This window comes from Falco rusticolus, chromosome Z, assembly GCF_015220075.1.
Source record: "Falco rusticolus isolate bFalRus1 chromosome Z, bFalRus1.pri, whole genome shotgun sequence".
Classification (NCBI taxonomy): Eukaryota; Metazoa; Chordata; class Aves; order Falconiformes; family Falconidae; genus Falco; species Falco rusticolus.
This window is the reverse complement of record NC_051210.1, coordinates 39,655,372-39,673,406: the sequence shown is the minus strand read 5'-3', so window position 1 is coordinate 39,673,406 and position 18,035 is coordinate 39,655,372. Positions and strand designations below refer to the sequence as shown.

The window sequence follows — 18,035 nt, the reverse complement described above, 5'->3', positions numbered from 1 at the left end:
TCCCCAACTAAGTCACAAATCCCTCAGCATCTCATAGCACCTAGTTAAACTAAACTGCAAAGCGTGCTTGTGTCAAAACGCAAGTACTTCCCACCTTTTCATAAAACAATGATTTTCATGGTAGTGGCATGCAAGTAAAGTCTGCAGGCAACGGACTATAGAGGGATGCAAGGGGGCAAGGAGGCAGTCACCGCCTGGACACATCCCTGTCCGTATCCAATCCCTACCTGGGATGCCCCTTCAAGGCCTCCGTGCACGAAGGCAGGAGGCACCCTGTGCTTGCCCCGGCTTCCTTTGTTAAGCTGAGAGGAATAAAATGCCAGTGGTATGAACACAGATATAAATTATTTTTATGGCCGGGGAGCTGTAGCCCTGGTGAACTTTAAACATTGACTGTGCTGCTGCTGTAAATTGCTGTGCTTGCAGTAATTGGTCAATAAACATTGAGGCCTTGCAGCACCAGAGCAGTATTTTTCTTCCTCTCGCTGAAACAATATAATTATAAAGTACATGGATTAAAATTCAAACCTAAAAGGAAATATTTTATTTTTTGCAAACTAGTTGCCTGAAACAGATACATCACTTAAATATCGAAACAGATCACCTGCATATAAAAGTATTATTTCACAGCATGGTTTGTGATAAACTGTTATCTCCTTTTCCAGAATGCAGGAAAAGAAAATCACTTTATGCTTCAAAACAAAATCCTCTCTGACTAGCACTTAGAAATTACTTGTATCTTGAAAATACATAGTAAAGTATGCCACGAAAGGAGTCCCCCATGTCTGTATTTCAACATTCACATGCTCAGTGCTCACTTAGGTACAGCAATATCTCAGGCAGTAGAGGCAGGCACCACCACCAAAAAGTGTACCTTTGCTAAATGCACATTTCAATAGAACAGCAGCCTGATGTGAATGGTTTGGTTCAACATTTACAGGTCAGGTGCAATCAGTGGGACGTACAGTAACTCTTGAGCAAGTCGGACACCTACTTCCTTAGTCTCTCAGCAGAAGTAAGGCATTAAACTTGCTTCTTTAATTTGTAATAGTCACATCTTGCAGGCACAGCAGCTGTAGTACTAGCTGGGAAGTGCGCATTACCTGCTTAGGAACTTCTGTACCTCCCAGCATTTGCCAAAGCATCTCCTGAAAACAAGGCAAAGGATAAAATTTAAGAGTAATGCTGTGCATTTTAAAGAAGTGACTAAACTGGCCCACAAAGGGAAATATGTGTGGAGAAGCAAGTGCACTGATACCCCAACTTGACACAAAATACACTATAGGGAAGACTGCTTCACAGAAAGGCAGTCCTGGGAAAGTGTTTAGGCCAACACTTTGGGGGTGGATGGTGCCCCAGCTTACCACAAATTCCCTGCATCTGCCCCCACCATTGTGTTGCTCTCTGTGCTGTGTCAAGGTGGATTTGTGTGAATAAGAAACTGTAAAGAGTATCCTAGCACAGCAGAAATAGAAAAAGAAAAAAAAAAAAAAGAAAAGCAAAGCTGCTTTGCTGGTTTACCTTCCTCTGCCCTTAGAATCAGAGCTAAAATGGGGGGGGGGGGAGACAGACATGACTGAGGGCAAAGGAGGAAGCTGAAAGAAGGACTGAGAGGACAGGGTATCTTGGGATTATGTTTAAACTGGCATTTTACACCGGCATTGCTAGATTAAACATGCCACACTACAACCTCAAGCTATAATTTCACACCACTTCTGAACTGATTTAATGGCTAGCTGCCACCAGGTTCCTTACAAGAAAAAGTTATCTTCTGAGTTAGCTCACTAAACCAGCCCACTGGGGGTTAACAGGAGGAATACACAGCCAGAATTTTTCATCTGTCCTTTAGATCCAGTCTGATTATTGACTTAGACTGAGCTCTCCCTTGTACACAAACAACATCCACATCTAAGTCTGGGCAGAAGTCGACTGTCTTAGCAGTCGAGCTGACATGCTACCTCCTTGCACACCAGATTCTTCCCGTAACTTTCAATCATTTTTGAAAATACACAAGCACTACACAAAGAGTAATCTAAAATCCTTGAATACAAAAGGGGATAAAAATGAGAATAAATATGTTTGCACAGGTCAAAGGCCTAAAATAATATAGCATTTTGCTCCTAAACAGGATTTGGAGTAACAGAACCACTCACTTCCTCAGTGCTCCTACTTCTACTAAAAACCTTCTGCAGCTTTTGCAAAAATGTCCAACAAAAATCAGAATTGCTATTTTGAGTGAACAGTGTGTATGTGGCCTTTTTAATTGCTGTTGGCATTCAATTCTGCACTGGTATTCCAGATCACGTTAATTTTTGCTATTCTTAACACACCTGAAAGAAACTCGAGTTCAATGAACTTACAGAACTACCTCACAATAAGAGCAGTGTGTGTCAAATGCCTGTCTCCTCAGAAGCTGTCCATTCCTGTGCACCACTAACAATTGCTTCCTATTATGTAAACAGTGGGCTCCACCTTTGTAACATTTCCTATAGGGAGATTTTAGAAAAGAGCTACACAGAGGAGTCCTTTCCCACAAGTGTATTTACCTTTTAACTGGCCTACCGGTCCAGTATCAGATAAATGCTGTGTTACTCACCATGTCTGGTTTTACCTGACTTTTTTGCAAACACATTCCCAGTTCTGTTTAGCCAAGGATTAGTGTTGATTTTTTAACAGTAGTAACAGATGCTGAGAAAGGAGAAATCCTTCATTAAGGATCTGATTGCAGGATGAGGGCTTACACATAAAATATACCAGAGTACTGATGGGTTGATTTCACTAGGACTCCACAAAGGTTTGGACTGCTAGGAGCAAGGCTTCTGTTTTGTTATTTTTATGCTTCCTTTGCTAGTTTTAGCTTTTTAGTATTTCATTTACATATAGTGTGCTTGAGCTGTTCCAGATTCCTGCAAATTTCTGATGAACGGTCATCCTAAAAGTATCAGAACAGAGCAGACGTTTCTAATCATCTCTCAGAAGAATGAGACAGTATGGCTCACTGCCTTAAAGGCTGCATCTGCACTGCACTTAGGAGATATGATTGCAGTATGTCAGATATACTTGAATTACACTTAATTTTGTTAGCCTCACATAACAAAACAGTTAAAATACAGAAATACGGATGTCAATGCACGCAATTCATTTGAGTAAGCATCCCATGTACAGCAAAATGAGCCTGCATACCCCTAACAGAAGACTATGTTACCACAGCTTTGCTACCACTGGTACATGAACTAGTGAGATTAAAGCTAGCAACAAGCATGTCTACACAAGCTGTAATAATCATGCATCTGATTGCAGTGTGCATATAGAAGGAAAAGCATTTTGCTTGTTCTTCAGATTTACAGTGTTCTATGGAAATAGTCATATAGAAAACTGAGAGCCACCACTTCAAAATCATGTTAATGTGAACACAGAGATAACAAATTAATCTTCCCTTTACTGCTGCACAGGCCTTGGAAAAAGAAATTTCAGTAATTCAAGAGAACAGTAAATACCAAACAGGCACTTTCTGCATGACAAGTCTGCATATGATCAGAAAAGGCTATTTCATAAAAAAAGACATTTGACAGTTCTTTTGTTAAACAAATGCCTTAGATGAGAAATTCAGAAAAGACTGACAGTACAACAAAACCCAATGTTAGTCTGTTTTGAATTACCAAGATTGTTAACTAGAGTTATTTACTATTGTAAGCGGAGTGTACTTCTAAATTCAGAGTTGGTATGTAGTATTTTCTTGTGTTTGATCTAAAAACCCCCAAAATACCAGGAAGACACATGTAAAAGCATAAAAGACAAATTCTGTTACAAGGTCAAGATGAAATACACAATGTATATTTTTTTTAGTCATACTATCCTTGAAAAGATTGATTCACTCATCACTGCTTCAAATGTAAGTGATGATAAGAGTTGGCAATTAGAACAGCCTGGCATCTGAAACAGAAAATGAAAGCATACTAAAAAGTTAAAGGAACATTTTACTTCACAAAAAACATGAAAAAACAGGGCCATATCACAACCGATCAACAACACTGGGTTACTTTACTCAAGTAAGAGTCCTTACACTTTGCTGCCCTTGTCTCATACACAAGTCTACTTTACATATATTCACGCACTTTCAGTGCTGGATTAGATATTAAAGCCTTAAATTCGTATTTAAAATCTCTGCTTTGAGAAAGACTCACAAGTAAGTGAGGTTATATTGATAAAAGAATAAATACAACTTCTGTACTGAGATAGTTGTATAACAAAAACTAATTCAAAGTGCTGGTAAGTCAAAATGTTGGAAAGCTTAATGATACTCAGTCTTTAGCATTCCAAAAATATACAGTTTTCTAAATAATATGCAAAGTTTATAATGACAAACAAGCAATAATGGAAAAACAAAAGCCAGTGCAATGGTTTAGGGAAAAAAACCAACACAAAACCAAAAAAAACCCAAAAACCAACTCACCAATTAATGAGCATCCTGAATCGAATGCTATTTCATAAAACCACCAAGTGACAGCATAAGTAAAAAATTCTCAATAAAGGAAAAAAGACATATACAGTACAGCTTAGCTCATCCTTTAAGATGCTAGTTCCTCACTGTAAACAAACTAAATACACATGTAGCAGGAGGAGAAACAAATGTCAAGAAATGCCCCACAGTGTTACATCACTTAAATTTTAAGTCCACGTATAGTACAATACAGAATTAACTACTGAAAAGCGAGACAGAAACACACACCTTCTGGCTGAGGTTTATGTAAAATAATTCCACATCTTCTTTAAAAAGTTATTTACAAAATCAGAGCAATGACAAAGAAAAGCAGCCAGGAAAAGGGAATAAACAGCTTTCAAGCACCTCACAAAGAATTGTTACGTTTTCTGTAATCGTATAAATCACTTCTTTCAGAGATCAGAAGATAGGTGAATATGCTTCTAATAACAGAAGAAAACTGCATTCAGTTCCAGCAAATCGAAGTCATACCAGCAAGCCTCACGCATTAGTTGACAATGAGAAAATGGTAAGGTTTACCATGCAGCTTAACAGACCAAAACAAACAAATTTTTACAAGAACAGCCTTCCTGAACCAGTCTTAATAGTAAACAAAAATATTTAATGATTAAAAATTATTCTGACATACGGCTAATGCATACAATCCATTAGGAAATAAAGAAATGCATAATTACCCTAAGTATTTTGAGCATAAAAACCATGCAAATAATGGATTAGAAATTCTGCTGTTTATGAAAGTAACATCATGCAAGAAAAGATCCATAAATCTTCACAGCTATTCGGGTTTGTTATCTCCCTCTGTCTTTTAGCAAAGATGAAAATGAAGGTAGCCTGTTCTTAATGAGTTTGGCACTGTTTCTGTAAGCAGATAAGCTAATGCAGATGTCTCAGCCTTTACAGAGACTAAAATATGTATGTCCATTTGCAAGAATAAGGCCCTAGGCTTTAATTCATCTCCAGTCCAGAACTATAAATTCATTTCTCAGAACTTTAAGAAGGCAGAACTGACAGTTCAAAACTTGAAATAACTTTTAAAACAGCTGAAGAAAAAGATAAGCATCTGAGCTCATTCTTTTAAGGTTTCTGTTTTCAAAATTATGTATGACATACCTGTGTAACAAAAATTTGACTATAACTGTTCTGTTATTAGAAGTCTGTAAACAGTGGTCACTGTGCACATTAAAAAGATCAAGAAAAAAGAAATATTAACAATAATAATTACTGCATTTTAATCAAGTTTGTTATACTGTGTACTGCTGCACATGGTGAAATGCCACTGAAAAAACACAAGTCAAAGCCTAGGTGCTCTACGATATTACTTAAAGGGGTGAACATTTCTTTGGAGGAGAAGATGCAGTAATTTAAGGGCCCTGTTGATGTCAGATGTGCATTATCAGATCCAAGCAACTGCTATGTGAGAACAGTTAGATGGACCAGTTTGCTGGAGACCTGAGCTGGACAGGTCAGCTCTAGGTAGTGCAATTATTTTGATATCAAAAAGTTATCACCTGCCAAATGAGGGGTTTCTACATCTAACCGTAAAACAGTACCATCATCACTTCCTATATAAATGGCTGCAGTTATAGAAAAATACACATAAGGAGTTACTGTTGCATTAGAATTCTGCATGTAAGTACACTATTATGTTTCTCTGTGTAGATTAGGCCTAAAATACTGTATTTTAGGCTGCAGTATTTAGGATTTTATTCCCTGACAGTATTAGAGCTTTTTAAAAAAGAGGAATCTGGTATGCTTTGGGAATTTACATTCTTCCGACATCTGTATACCAAATTTCCAAAACAAAATCTTACAGTTTCCTAACCATAACATCATGTAGGAGACACACCAGATAATTTAAGGAACCCTGTTTCTTGGCACAGGTAAGACTGGTGCCTTTTGTCCACATCTGCCCTTTGCATTTTTGCTTGCTCCATCTATGGACTATTTCCCACATCCTCCACAGAGAATTAGTTAAGTGAGGTTTATTTCTTGTTTTTAGGAGATGTTGTAAATAATAGCACTCTCAAACTCTAACACAGGACATTTTTTTTTTCTTTTAGGCAAACTAAACTCAAGCCTGTCTTTTAGCTGGGGAACTCAAACCTAAATCCAGAATTATTCTGGCCGTGATCCAATCTGCTTCTCCACCAAGGCCAAAACAAAGCACAGCCCCAAGCCTGGGCCATGGGAAGGACGGGGGACACGGAGCAAACCAGCCTGCAGAAGCCCTGGGCACTCGAGTGTCAAGAGGAGGTGCAAAGCTTGTCCGCTATTTTACCCGTCAGTCAGCAAGCACAACGTTCGGAGAAATGTTATATTCGGACCCAATACCGAGATAAATACGCTACTCCACCTCCCCCCCCGCCCATGTTTTACTGGTTCAAATGTGTTTTCCCTTTACTCTTTTACAAGCTGAAAGAGACAGCACAAGGCAACTGCTCGGCACAGCCAGGGTTAATAAAAACCCACGGTATTTATTCTTCTGGAAGCACGGCCGGACTCGAGATGCATTTTTCAAGCACACTTCGCTGCGCGGAACGCCGGAGAGACGCCAAGAACCGACCCACTGCCCAGATGGCAGCGGCGGCCGCCGCCGCCCAAGCGCCGCGGGTCCCGGCGGGGCTGCGGCGCCCCGGCGCTGAGGGAAAGTTTCCCTCCCCGCGGCCGCACCTCCCGCCCGGGGGCCGGCGCGAGGGCGGGACGGGGACGGGGACGGGGACGGAACGCGACGCCAAGGGACGGGACGGGACACCCCGCGCGCCAGCGGCCCCCACCTCGTCCCCCCGGCAACCCCCCCGCCCGCCCCCACCCCCCCGGCACGCCCCCCTCACCGGCGATCCTCAGGCAGGTCTCCGACCCGGCGGGGGGCGGCTGCCGCCGCTCCGCCTCGCCCCCCGCCGTCCGCGACGCCGCGCCCCGAGTTCTCTTCAGAGCCGGCGGCGCCGGGGCAGCGGCGCGGCGCCGGGCCTCGGCCCAGCTCTTCCGCTTCATGGCGGAGGCGGCCGCGCCGCTACGGTGGGTGCGAAGCAGACCGCCTCATCCCCGCCGCGCCGCTCCCCGCGGGGCCCGGGCCGCCGGAGGGGAGGGAGCCCGCGACGGCGGCGGCGGCGGCGGCTGACGCGTCTCCCCGGACACCGCCCCCTCCCACCGCCCCATGCACCTACGGTCCCCCACGCCCCGCGCCGGCGGCGGCTCCGGCACCCCCCGCCCCCCCGCGCCGCCTCCGATTGGGTCAGCGCCGTGTGGCGTCACCACACGGCGGAGCGGTGGGGACGGTGATGTCATAGTGGCCGCTGTAACAGGTGGACGGGGGCCGCGCGCGGCCCGCGGCACCTGGCCCCTGCCCGCCGCCGGGGGCTGCCGGGGGGGCGCCGGGCCCCAGGCGGGGGGGGCGGCGCCGGCACGCGGCGTCTAGGGGGGCGGCGCCCCGGCGGCCGGGCGCGCCGGCAGCGTTGCCGGGAAGCCGCAGCCTTCGGACATGAGCGGTTTCGGTTACTGAGTGTCTTGAGGCGTCGCAGTCTTCCAGGTGCCTCTCGCGACACGTACCGGAAGAGGGTCCCACGGGGAGGTGGCACTGCGCGAGGCCAGCTGGAACGTGTCCAGCGCGCTGAGCCGCCCTTGCTCGGAACTTAACATGGATTCGTCTGGAAAGTTACGATCACTGGGCGTGAGCCTGCCACTCGGACTCGGTGATACTGCAAAACACACCGTTATTATAAGCAGACACTGAAAAAAACAAGCTAGTAATTAACTTCCCGAAACCCCTCATCTCTTAACTGGCTGTGACAAAAGCCCTCTCGTAAGTGTTCACCCGTCTGCTCACATGAGGTCACTGCTTATCTCCCACTGGTTTCTGTCTTCCACTGTGTAACTTTTTTAAAAACAGTTTTTCTAAATAACACCAGAGACCTAACTGCTGACTCTTGGGAAACGGTTTCTGCCATGGATGAGTGTGGCCATCATTCCAATCCATGACGCACGTGGGAATGGTGGTGTGCTCGCAGGGCGCCAGAGGGCTCGGTGGGGCTGTGGCCGGGTGCGGAACGCAGGGCTGGTGCCCTGTTCGGATTGCTGCTCCACCGCACTCTCCTCTGTCGTCTTCCCTCATTTTGTTTGCCCTCACTTGGAGAATCTTTCTGAACATGGGGTTTTGCTGGGAATAACACAGAGGCCGTGCTGTGGCTCCTGTCAGTATTGAAATGGTAGAGAGTAGATGACTTCGACCTACAGAGCCATCAAACTACAACTTAATTAGTTCCAATCCCCGTTAAGAGTTTGCAGTTCTTCTAGCTATAGTTAGTTTCATGTAATGTAGAACTGGCAATAGAACTATTCCCATTCTATATTATTTGAATTCTTCTGAAAGCCACACATGCAGAAAAACAGCTAGCCAAACAATTCCTTTAAACTCAAAAGAACCAAGAACATGAAAATGAAATGATTGCAAAATAGATGAGGAACTAGAGTGGGTGTCCGTGGCAGTAACGATCAGATGAATGAAGCTGAGTGGAAGCACTGCTAATAAACATTTATCATTCTTTCTCTTTGAAATTAAGTTTTCTGCTTTTCTTGTCTTTGTTTTACAAACATAAGACCAGTTTTCTACCTTGCTTTCTGCTGTGGGGGCAGCTGCGTTCCAGAGTTTCCAGCATACTCAGAAATCATCGGTGAGCTGGGGAGCCCTGGAGGGAGGGGGACAGCTCCTTCTTTATGAATGTAGGGGTAGGGGTTGATGGGAAACGGACTTTACCCCGCTGTAACCCTCAGCTGCCATTGCCAGTCCCTTATGCCAAGTTCTGAGGAAGCCTTTGGCCAGCCCTGAAATTACACGGGTTCAGAGTCTGCACGTGACTACCTTTAGTCCTGTGCCGAGTGCTGTGGAGTCAAAGCAGGGAACTGAACAGTGGTTTTACGTTAATAATATCCTTCTTCTAAATACACTGTTATCAAAATGGGTATGTAATTAATAAGGTGCTAAGGCATAGTACCTCTAATGGAATTACACTGCTTAGTATCATTACGTTTCTTAAGCAACCCTTTTATTTTTCGTTATGGAACACTGCATTTAATTTCACATGCTCTAAATAGTGTAGAGCTCTCTGCAGCTTGCTCTGGGCCTGCCTGGTGACCTCAATGGATGCAGGGACAAAAGTCTTCACAGAATACTGTTTTACAATTGCATTAGTGTTAAAGCTTAGAAGGGGAGAGAATTTGCAGGTGACATCTGTATTAACTGTAGCATTTTACAGTGAAGGCCAAAGATCAGATACTGCAGAGAAGGATATGCTCCTCTGCAGGTCTCAGACAATCTTATTTTAAAATTGCTTAAAAGTAGTGACTCATGGATGAAGGAGGGCACATCTACTTTAATGAAAGCAATAGATTCTGAACATAAACATTTCTAGAAAAATGGGTAATATATCTAACAGAACTGCAAACCAAACTGTTGTCTTTAGCTCAGTTGTCTCAGACAGAAATAACCAAGGACATTTTTTCAGAGACCTCTTGCTCTGAGAGAAAGTACATACATACAAGGGAGAATATTCTGCTGCAAGTCTTCGTAGGAAAACAAGTAATTGACTACAGTCTACTCCAAAACTGACAGTCTGATCAGAAATATGTTTAGACATCTCTCCCTCATCTTACAGACCCACCTTTTTGTATGACACAGAAAAACTGCAGACAACGGATGATGTATTTAAAGTATTTATTTAAAACTATAAAATGCATTTCATAATGTCTGCGACAGATACAAAAGTAGGCAGAAGCTGAAGTCCCAGTATTCAAAACTGATTTTTCAAGGTTTATTTTAATACAAGACCACACAGTGCTAGAAGTTTTGAAACGTTGCTGGCAAGTATTGGATTGAAAGCCTGTGTGATCCGCTGAAAGCAAGAATCCCAAGTTCTTCCTGAGCAAAACCAGATTTTTTAGTTTGGTGCATCTTGAACAAAGATTTTTAAAATACATTAGCAAAATTGTTTGATGAGGAAATAATAAGATACAGGATTTTTTGCAATAAGCCTCAGCTGTGTTTTAGTTTTTGTTATCCTATACGCAACAGAAATACCACTTTGTGTCCATCTTCACTGCCAGCTAATTTGTTCTGTGCTCTCATTTTTTAGACAAAGGTTTCAGATGTCATGTAAAGACACAATGGTACCAATGCTTGTGGGAATTGTTCTTGAGGAGCACAAATTAAAAAAAATGTATCTTGTGTCAGTGTCATATGTCAATAATCTGGGGCTTGTTTGTGAAATTTACTGGTTTAACGCCTGCCAGCTGCAAAACTGTATTAATGGGAACATGATCCAGCCTGTTTTTATCAAGATGAAAAAAATGAACTTCATTGCCTGGAATGGAATGAGAATAAGATTATGTGAATAGTGGAATAAAATATTTATTTATTCAAAGACATAACTGAATCAAAGAAGCATTCTGATTTCCTACTAGTTGTTATACAAACGTGAACTTGCACAATATACTGTATTTTAAACAACAACAACAATTTTTGTTTTAATTGTTACAGAAGCAAGGAACATTGAAGCATCTAACTGAACTAAATCTGCTGTAGTATGATGCTTCCTAATGATTTGATGACTTTGTCATGTTGCAGCCCCATTTTCATGCATTATTCCTCTACTGAAATGACATTAAATACCTCAAATCAAATGTGAAAGCAGAACGTAGGTAAACACAACAATGTCAAAAACCCCCTCCATGCTCTGAAGCAGCTGTTGCACCAGCACTCCTATGAGCTCGCAGGACTGTGATCAGCTTTGTGCCACCTCTGTGGGAGGTGGGACTGCACTATGACACTTTAACTGGTTCCTTCAGCCAGCAAAATCACACAGTTCAACACAATACAATACTGTCTCCTTGGGGTCCACAGGGACAGCAGCCAAGACAGTAGCGCTAAAGCGAACAGCTGAAGAAGAAGACTGTTAATGTTCATGCAAAACAAAGAAGCTCACCTGGGCCTAAAATCAAAGCTCCTCCCTGCTGAGCAGGGTCTCCTTGAAAATCAAAAGCTGGGCCAGTCATTGCCCTCCACACACTCCTAATGCTTCCCAGGAGTGTGTTTGATTTTACGTGAGGGCTCCGCACTAAACGAAACAGCAAAACTCTTGTTATCTAGAAATACAGACGTATATAAGGAGAACAACAAAACTGAACAACTGCTCATGAATAGTTCAGAGTTTCCTGATTACCACTGTTTTGACAAAATACAGCCCACAACAGACCGTCTGGTGGGCAAGTCCCTTGGTATTTCATTGTGATTATACTATTTTATCAGAGCATTGTTGGTTTTCAATGTGTAAGTCCAAACAAGGTGAGAAAACTGTTCTTACCTGATATGTTACTACCTTCACCTCTTTTCATGCCAAGTGTTTTATAAATTTCCCTTTGTGGATCTACATACATTTCATGTGTATACCCAGTTAAACTGCAAAAGGGCTGCAAAATATATGCATACAAAAAAGTAGTATTTTTAAGGTTAAGACAGTAATTAGTCATTAATGTACTGACAGTGGAAAACCAGTGACACATACCCCCTCCCCAATTTGGAAACCTGTGGATCTGTCATGTAAGTAAACTAAAGGCCAAAAATGTTTAGCCACAAAGCTTTTAGCTACCAGTGAAATCAAGAAAAGATGATTCCTTAGTAAGCCCCAGTGGTTTTTAAACTGAAAGTTTATTTGCTTTATTCATGTACTACTATTAGAATTGCTTCAGGAAAAAGAATTCTGTCCTCTTTCTCTGTGGTTGCAAATGACCGTCTTTTCACCCAGCTCTAAATCCCTCAGTGCAGACCATTAAGACACAATAGAGCATACAATATATTTAATGCCTACTTTATTTACCTTGATGTGATGGTAAGATGACTGTCCAATAACTATAAGCCTCACATTTGCTTCCTAGAACAGAACACGGTATTGAAACTGTAAGGAGGAACTCTGTGTTTCTGCATGGCTGCAAAGAATTGCAGACTGGTATCCTGAGTTAATGATCACAGTGCACTCAGTTAAACTTATTTGAAATCAACATCATTTACACATTTGGAGCCTGCAGCTTTGTCTACCAATGACAGTTAGCTGCTACATTAATTTATTAAATGAAAAATTATTTTTAAAGACAACTTTTAAATAACAGATGTGTAAACTTCAAGTTTTCTGTAGCATTAGTAGCCATCTTTTCAATTGATTGCAACCTGCTATTATTTTGGAAATTCAAGATTTCCACTCAGTTGCACCTGCATCTAAAGCAGCAGCATGCAACACATACATCTGTGATTTACATATAGATGCTCATTAATAAATGTAACTTGAATCTACCTGTACTGCTTACTTGCAGGTGCAACATTAGGCCTGAGTCTAAAACAGAGGCCAACACTTAAGTTGATTTAGATGCCAGCAGAACAGTTAATAAAATGCAAAGTTGTTTTAATATTAGGGTGTAACACCTGCCTTTCCCATATAGAATCATTTTACTTGATATTGAAGCCCTCCTAAACATGGAATTCTCACACCAAGAAAAGCATGACAGTTTTGATTCCCTGTATACATTTGAACAGCCAAATTAAGAAATGTCATTCTGAGTAATGCTGATAGAGAAGTTTTGAAAAATCTGTCCTGAGAAGGGGAGCTGCCAAAGAAATTCCCCCTTTTCATCCCCAAGTCCCTAAGTAGTTCCATCTAAGGCTTGCTGTCAGCAAGGAGCTGTGTCTGTCATCAGCTGTGCTGCTGTTGGGAATAAAGTATGACAGAATTTCAATCAGCAGCCTAGAAGGGCCAGATTGACCTTCCACATTTAGCAGGGGATCACTGTCTTTCTCTGGTATCTCCTAACACCCAACACCCATCCATAGCAACCCCTGCCCACTACATTTCTCCTTTCTGTCACTATGCCACTCCTGTTTGTGCAGCTGCCTAGAGAACAGGTCACACAACTGATGCAGCTGACAAATAACCATAGAAAAAGAGACTATTTAATCGAGATCAATTTTCTGATCTTGTTCCACGCACAACCATCTGTCAGTGGTACCAGCACAACGGAAAGGGCAGTAGTTAGTGGTCAGGAAAAGACAGCTGCCCAGGGCACTACTAATACCAAAAGAACTGCCTGTCAGATGTTGTCCATTCAGAACACAGCAGAAAAACCTGCATCAAACTAACAGGGCAGGGAGAAATAAGGCTGCTGCAATGGAGCATGTAACGCAATAAATCCTCTCCTGTGTCTCCAGGCAGATGCATTATGGCTACTGTAGCAAACAATGCAAACTTTCTTCTGAGCCTTTTTTAATTCCTAGAAGGTTCAAGCCTCATGCAAGCCTGTGGCAGGACATAAGAAACCTGCTCAACTACATCAAGCCTATGTACGTATTAAAGGCAGAGTACTTACTTGTAAAAACGCCTTGGGGACCTTTGCCAGGTCTTCTACATACTCCTTACAGGTGTAACATAAAAAATTCTGCAACATAACCAGTTGTATGTGTCAGAAACAGACAACATCGCATAGCAATAGAAGGATCAGATTCTGACTTTGGGCACAAACCATGTCGGAGTTGATCAGGAACGGGACACAGGAAAGATTTAAGTTCTTTGCTGTCACCAAAGTCGGATTAGGATCCTGGTTTAATCCCAGCCTGAACAAGGCCACTGGCCTAGGGGCCTTGCCAGTATTTCTATAACTGGGTGTTTTAGAAATGCGAGAGCTGGCTCACTGCCCGGGATATCAAGGGACACAGTACTTTTTTCACTAAACACATGGCTGAAGAATTATTTCCTTTCAGGTGAATACTGTATCGTTTTACCTGCCAAAGAAAGGGGCGGCGGGGTGGCGGTGTTTTACAACTAATGTGCTTCGTATTTTCCTCCTGCCGCAGCGCAGCCTGTGCCAGCTCCCCGCTGCCCGCCGCTTGCGCAGCCGCGCTGGGCCCCGCAGGGCTCCCCCCGCGGCCCGCAGGCCGGCGAGACAACCCTCCCGGGCAGCCGCCCCTCCTCACCCGCACGAACACCACGATCGCTTTTTGCTCCCCGTACAGGGCCTTGAAGGGGACGCTCCTCCCGTCCGCGTCCACCACCAGGCAGCGGGCGGCCTCCCGCAGCTCCACCGCCTCCTGCCGCTGCCCGCGGCCCCATGCGCGGCCCACCTGCTGCGTGACCGGCGGCGGCGCCGCCGGCCCGGCCATGGCGCGCCGCGGCCCGCCGCTCGGGCAGGCCTGCCCCCGCGCAGGAGGAGGGGAGTAAGGCGGGGCCGCAGCGGAGAGCGCGGCGGCTATGAGGGTGACGGGCGCGCCCCGGCGGGCTGGGAGGGCCCGGCCCGGGGGGGCAGCCAGGCTCGGCGGCGCCTGCGGCCCGGCCGGCGGGGCGTTGGTGCGTCTCGGGCCTGGGGTAAGAAGAGCGAGAAAGCTGCTGCCAAAGCCGCTGGCCGGCGGCGGTCGGAAGGCGGTTTTGTGCCTGGAAGACATAACAAAATCGAACCGGGCTTCCCGGCAGCGGTGTGCGAGCAGCAGCGGCGACTGGTCACGCAGCCTCCCTGTCAGGGGTGGCCTGGCGGGGTGCCGTGGCCTTTCAGAGGTCTGTGAGCGAGCCACGGAGCTCTGTTGTGGAGGAGTTGTCACACTGCTGCATCAGAAGAAACCAGGCCCCGTTCCCATGCAGCGGTAAAAGCAGAAGGTTACGGACCTGGGCGGGTGAAGGCGCAGGGTGCTGAGCAGCGCCCGTGCCAGAACCGAGCGCACAGAGGAGCGTGAAACGAAGGTGGCTGGGCAGCTGAAGAGTACCGTGGTCTCCGGGACTGTTGTGTTAGCTGACAGCTTTGAAGGAGGAGAGCACTTCCCTTAGCTAAGTGGGCAGAGAAGAATTGTTGGCAGGAGTAGGACTGGAGGATCTTCAGGAATTACTGGCCTTCGTGAAGCTCTCCGGTGTTAGTTCCAGAGTGCCTCCAGGCAAACTGTCCCAGTGTCTATAGTGTTGATGTTATTCAAACTTGTATCCGCTGTACTTTGTGTGAAGCCCATTGCTTTTATATGACTAGGAAACCTGTTACATGATAGAACAGGTTAATTCCGTTACTGCAGTGACTTTTCAGCCGTACACAGACAATTGCTAAATTGCCCTCAATCTGCTGTTTCCTAGACTAAATAATTTAAAAAAATTATTTCTTCTCATCAGTCAAGTTTTCTACAGTTTCTGGAATACAGATTTTGTAGTTTCCTCTGGAATTTCTAGATGGTTTCTGTCATTCCTCAGGTTCAGTGCCTAGAACTAGACACAGTATTTTAGCTAAGTGTTAAATTTTCTTCATGTCTTGGGTCTGTACATCCCCTTAGACGTGCTGGTATTGTGGCTGTGTTTTTTGCAATGGCACATTTTTATTGAATCCTGTTCAGCCTGAGAGCCACTATCACTTCCAGCTGTTCTTGCCAGACCTTCCGTAGAAGGGAGTGCATTACCAGCATTTCTCTTGCATTAGTCAGTGAAAGAAATTCTCTCTAGTGTCACAACGTCAGAAAAGTCAAATGAGCTCCATATAAGACATCTACACAGGATGATAAAGCATAGTGGGACCTCCAGCTGGGATACCTCCCAACTCTGTTTTGTAACTCTTGCCAAAGAGAGCTTCAGGGCATGTAAGGTGATTTGTGCCATGTTAACAGAAATGACGGGTCAGCTCTGCATTATTAGTGACAACCTGAGGGAAAGTAATCCCTGACTGATAGCTTTTTACAAGTTTCCAGCACATACACACACAGGTGAAACTATCCAGTATCCACCCACTAGTATAGTCCTGTTTCAGAAATGAAAGTTTATTTCACCATGTGGATCCGGCTTGTGGCCTTGCCAGGTTAACTGTGAGCATAATAATACTACTACTTTGCTGAGCTAGCAAATCAGTGTTTGAACATCAGCAAAGCATTTCTTGTGTATTTGCCTATGTCTGTGTACTTCAAGGGCTAATCTTTCAGTCAAGTATGTCCTCACAATGACTTTGATTTAAAAGGCAATGAGCTCAAAGTAGTAAAGAATTTCTGAAAATTGTGAAACTTACATTCTGCTAGGTGCAGTTGGACTTGCTGATCTTAAAGGTCTTTTCCGACAGAAGTGATTTTATGATTCTGTAAGAATTTGGGCAGTATTTACTCCCCATTGTTACTGTCATCAGCCTTTTTTGTTCACTTAACATTTACCTATATATTATGCTGTCAGATTGCTTTAACTAGCAGTGGATGAACCAAACATGGGCTGTGCAGCACTGCTCTGTGGCCCCACAGCAGCACTGATGGGAATCATAGAATCATACCCTTGACTACTGCAGAATGTAGCAAAGCAGGGACAGCTGACCACATCCGATATGCCTTGCTTTTTGTCAAGAGGCTGAAGTGGGCAGGCTGAGCGTGTAATTTTGCTATGTTGGAGCCACAGCAAAACTCTGGGTAGTGTTGGGCAGGGCTCAGGAGCACAGCTTTGTCATCAGTATAGCTTGGACCACAGCCCTTGCCATTGCAGCTGGAAATTACAGCCTGCAGATGACATGGTTGTACTACTAGAGGGTACAACTACCTCTGATTGGGAGTACAGAAAGGGATGAGCCTGTTGATGAAACAGAGTTGGGCAGCATGGTGTTACAGACTCGAAGGACACTGTCCCAGCCCAGTCTGTGCATATCTGACCTTGTGCCCAGAATGCTCATTCTCACTTAATTTGAAATGAAATGCCTGAGGAGTCCAGCCTGTCTGCAAGAACTGGTAAACATTCCTACTAAGCCAATCAAGACTGCCTGCAGACCTCACTCCTTTATGCTATTTGGCCTCCTTAAACTAGCTGAAAAGCATATCCTTAACACTAGGTTTCAGCTATATACAATTGAGGAATAGCGACTTCTGAGGATATTCACCAAAGCATTCTCTACAGCCCCTCAAAAGTGTGGTTCTAATATTTTATGCAGATTCTTAAGTGTTGCTAGAATAGAAATATATATCACTGTCATCCCCAGTTTTATGAAGAAAGAACAGAGGTGAAGGCAGTTGAACACTGACATGTTCTCTGAAAGAGGAAACACTCAAAATTACGAGTCACTTTTCAAAGCTGAAGCTTAAAGGCTTTCATTTATGTATGCGTAACAAAAATACAGATGTAAGTTCCACTGACTTGGGTAGGAAGAAAGACTCCGTATCTGCCAATACTCTGGACAGTACTGACTGTCTTAAGATTGCAGGCTACTAAACCCACATAATTCTTCAATATGAGCTGTGATTAGGGAAACTTCCCCTTCTACTCTTTTCTTTATAGCTCTTAAATACAGAAATGTTGGTAACTTAAAAACGCAGTCATCAGAATGATGTCTTTCACAGTGTCCTAAGGAGAATCAATTAGTACATTGGCATTATTAATCATAATATAACATTAAAGATGCAAGTGTCTTGCAGTGCAATTTACAGTTGTAAAGAGAAATTTATCTAATACTTAATTAACCAAGGGTTGGGTTAATTTGTGCTGTGGGTAGGTGTCATGGTTGAACCCTGGCTGGC

At 44.0% G+C, this 18,035-nt stretch overlaps 2 protein-coding genes across 17 annotated transcripts in view; both read right to left on the bottom strand.

Moving 5' to 3' along the window:
• Nucleotides 1-7,657, bottom strand: part of CDC14B (cell division cycle 14B) — a 44,541-nt gene extending 36,884 nt beyond the window's left edge. For 15 of the 16 annotated variants that reach the window (XR_005101834.1, XR_005101837.1, XR_005101836.1 and 12 more), the window contains exon 1: nt 7,333-7,657. Coding sequence is in view for 9 of the 16 variants with exons in the window: in XM_037372897.1 (XP_037228794.1) it covers nt 7,333-7,492 (160 nt within the window). In the remaining 7 variants the exon portion in view is untranslated. Of the gene's footprint in view, nt 1-1,103; nt 1,455-7,332 lie in introns of those variants that run through there. The other variant, XM_037372907.1, reaches the window with a different exon arrangement.
• A 2,626-nt stretch (nt 7,658-10,283) lies between these two features.
• On the bottom strand, nt 10,284-15,640 carry PRXL2C (peroxiredoxin like 2C). The gene is made up of 6 exons (XM_037374197.1): nt 14,508-15,640; nt 13,904-13,972; nt 12,367-12,420; nt 11,854-11,959; nt 11,476-11,607; nt 10,284-10,854 (listed from the first exon to the last, which is right to left on the bottom strand). Exons 1-6 carry the CDS (start codon nt 14,970-14,972, stop codon nt 10,727-10,729), a joined length of 954 nt encoding a protein of 317 aa, XP_037230094.1. The 5' UTR covers nt 14,973-15,640; the 3' UTR covers nt 10,284-10,726.
• Between the last annotated feature and the right edge of the window lie 2,395 nt (nt 15,641-18,035).

What these genes read in the sequence shown, in the direction of transcription:
- PRXL2C (XM_037374197.1), bottom strand. Translation starts at nt 14,972, where the DNA reads ATGTCTTCCAGGCACAAAACCGCCTTCCGACCGCCGCCGGCCAGCGGC. An exon ending in CGATCGTGGTGTTCGTGCGG is followed by an intron (nt 13,973 to 14,507) that starts GTGAGGAGGGGC and finishes GTTATGTTGCAG; the next exon opens with AATTTTTTATGTTACACCTG. An exon ending in TCCCCAAGGCGTTTTTACAA is followed by an intron (nt 12,421 to 13,903) that starts GTAAGTACTCTG and finishes GTTCTGTTCTAG; the next exon opens with GAAGCAAATGTGAGGCTTAT.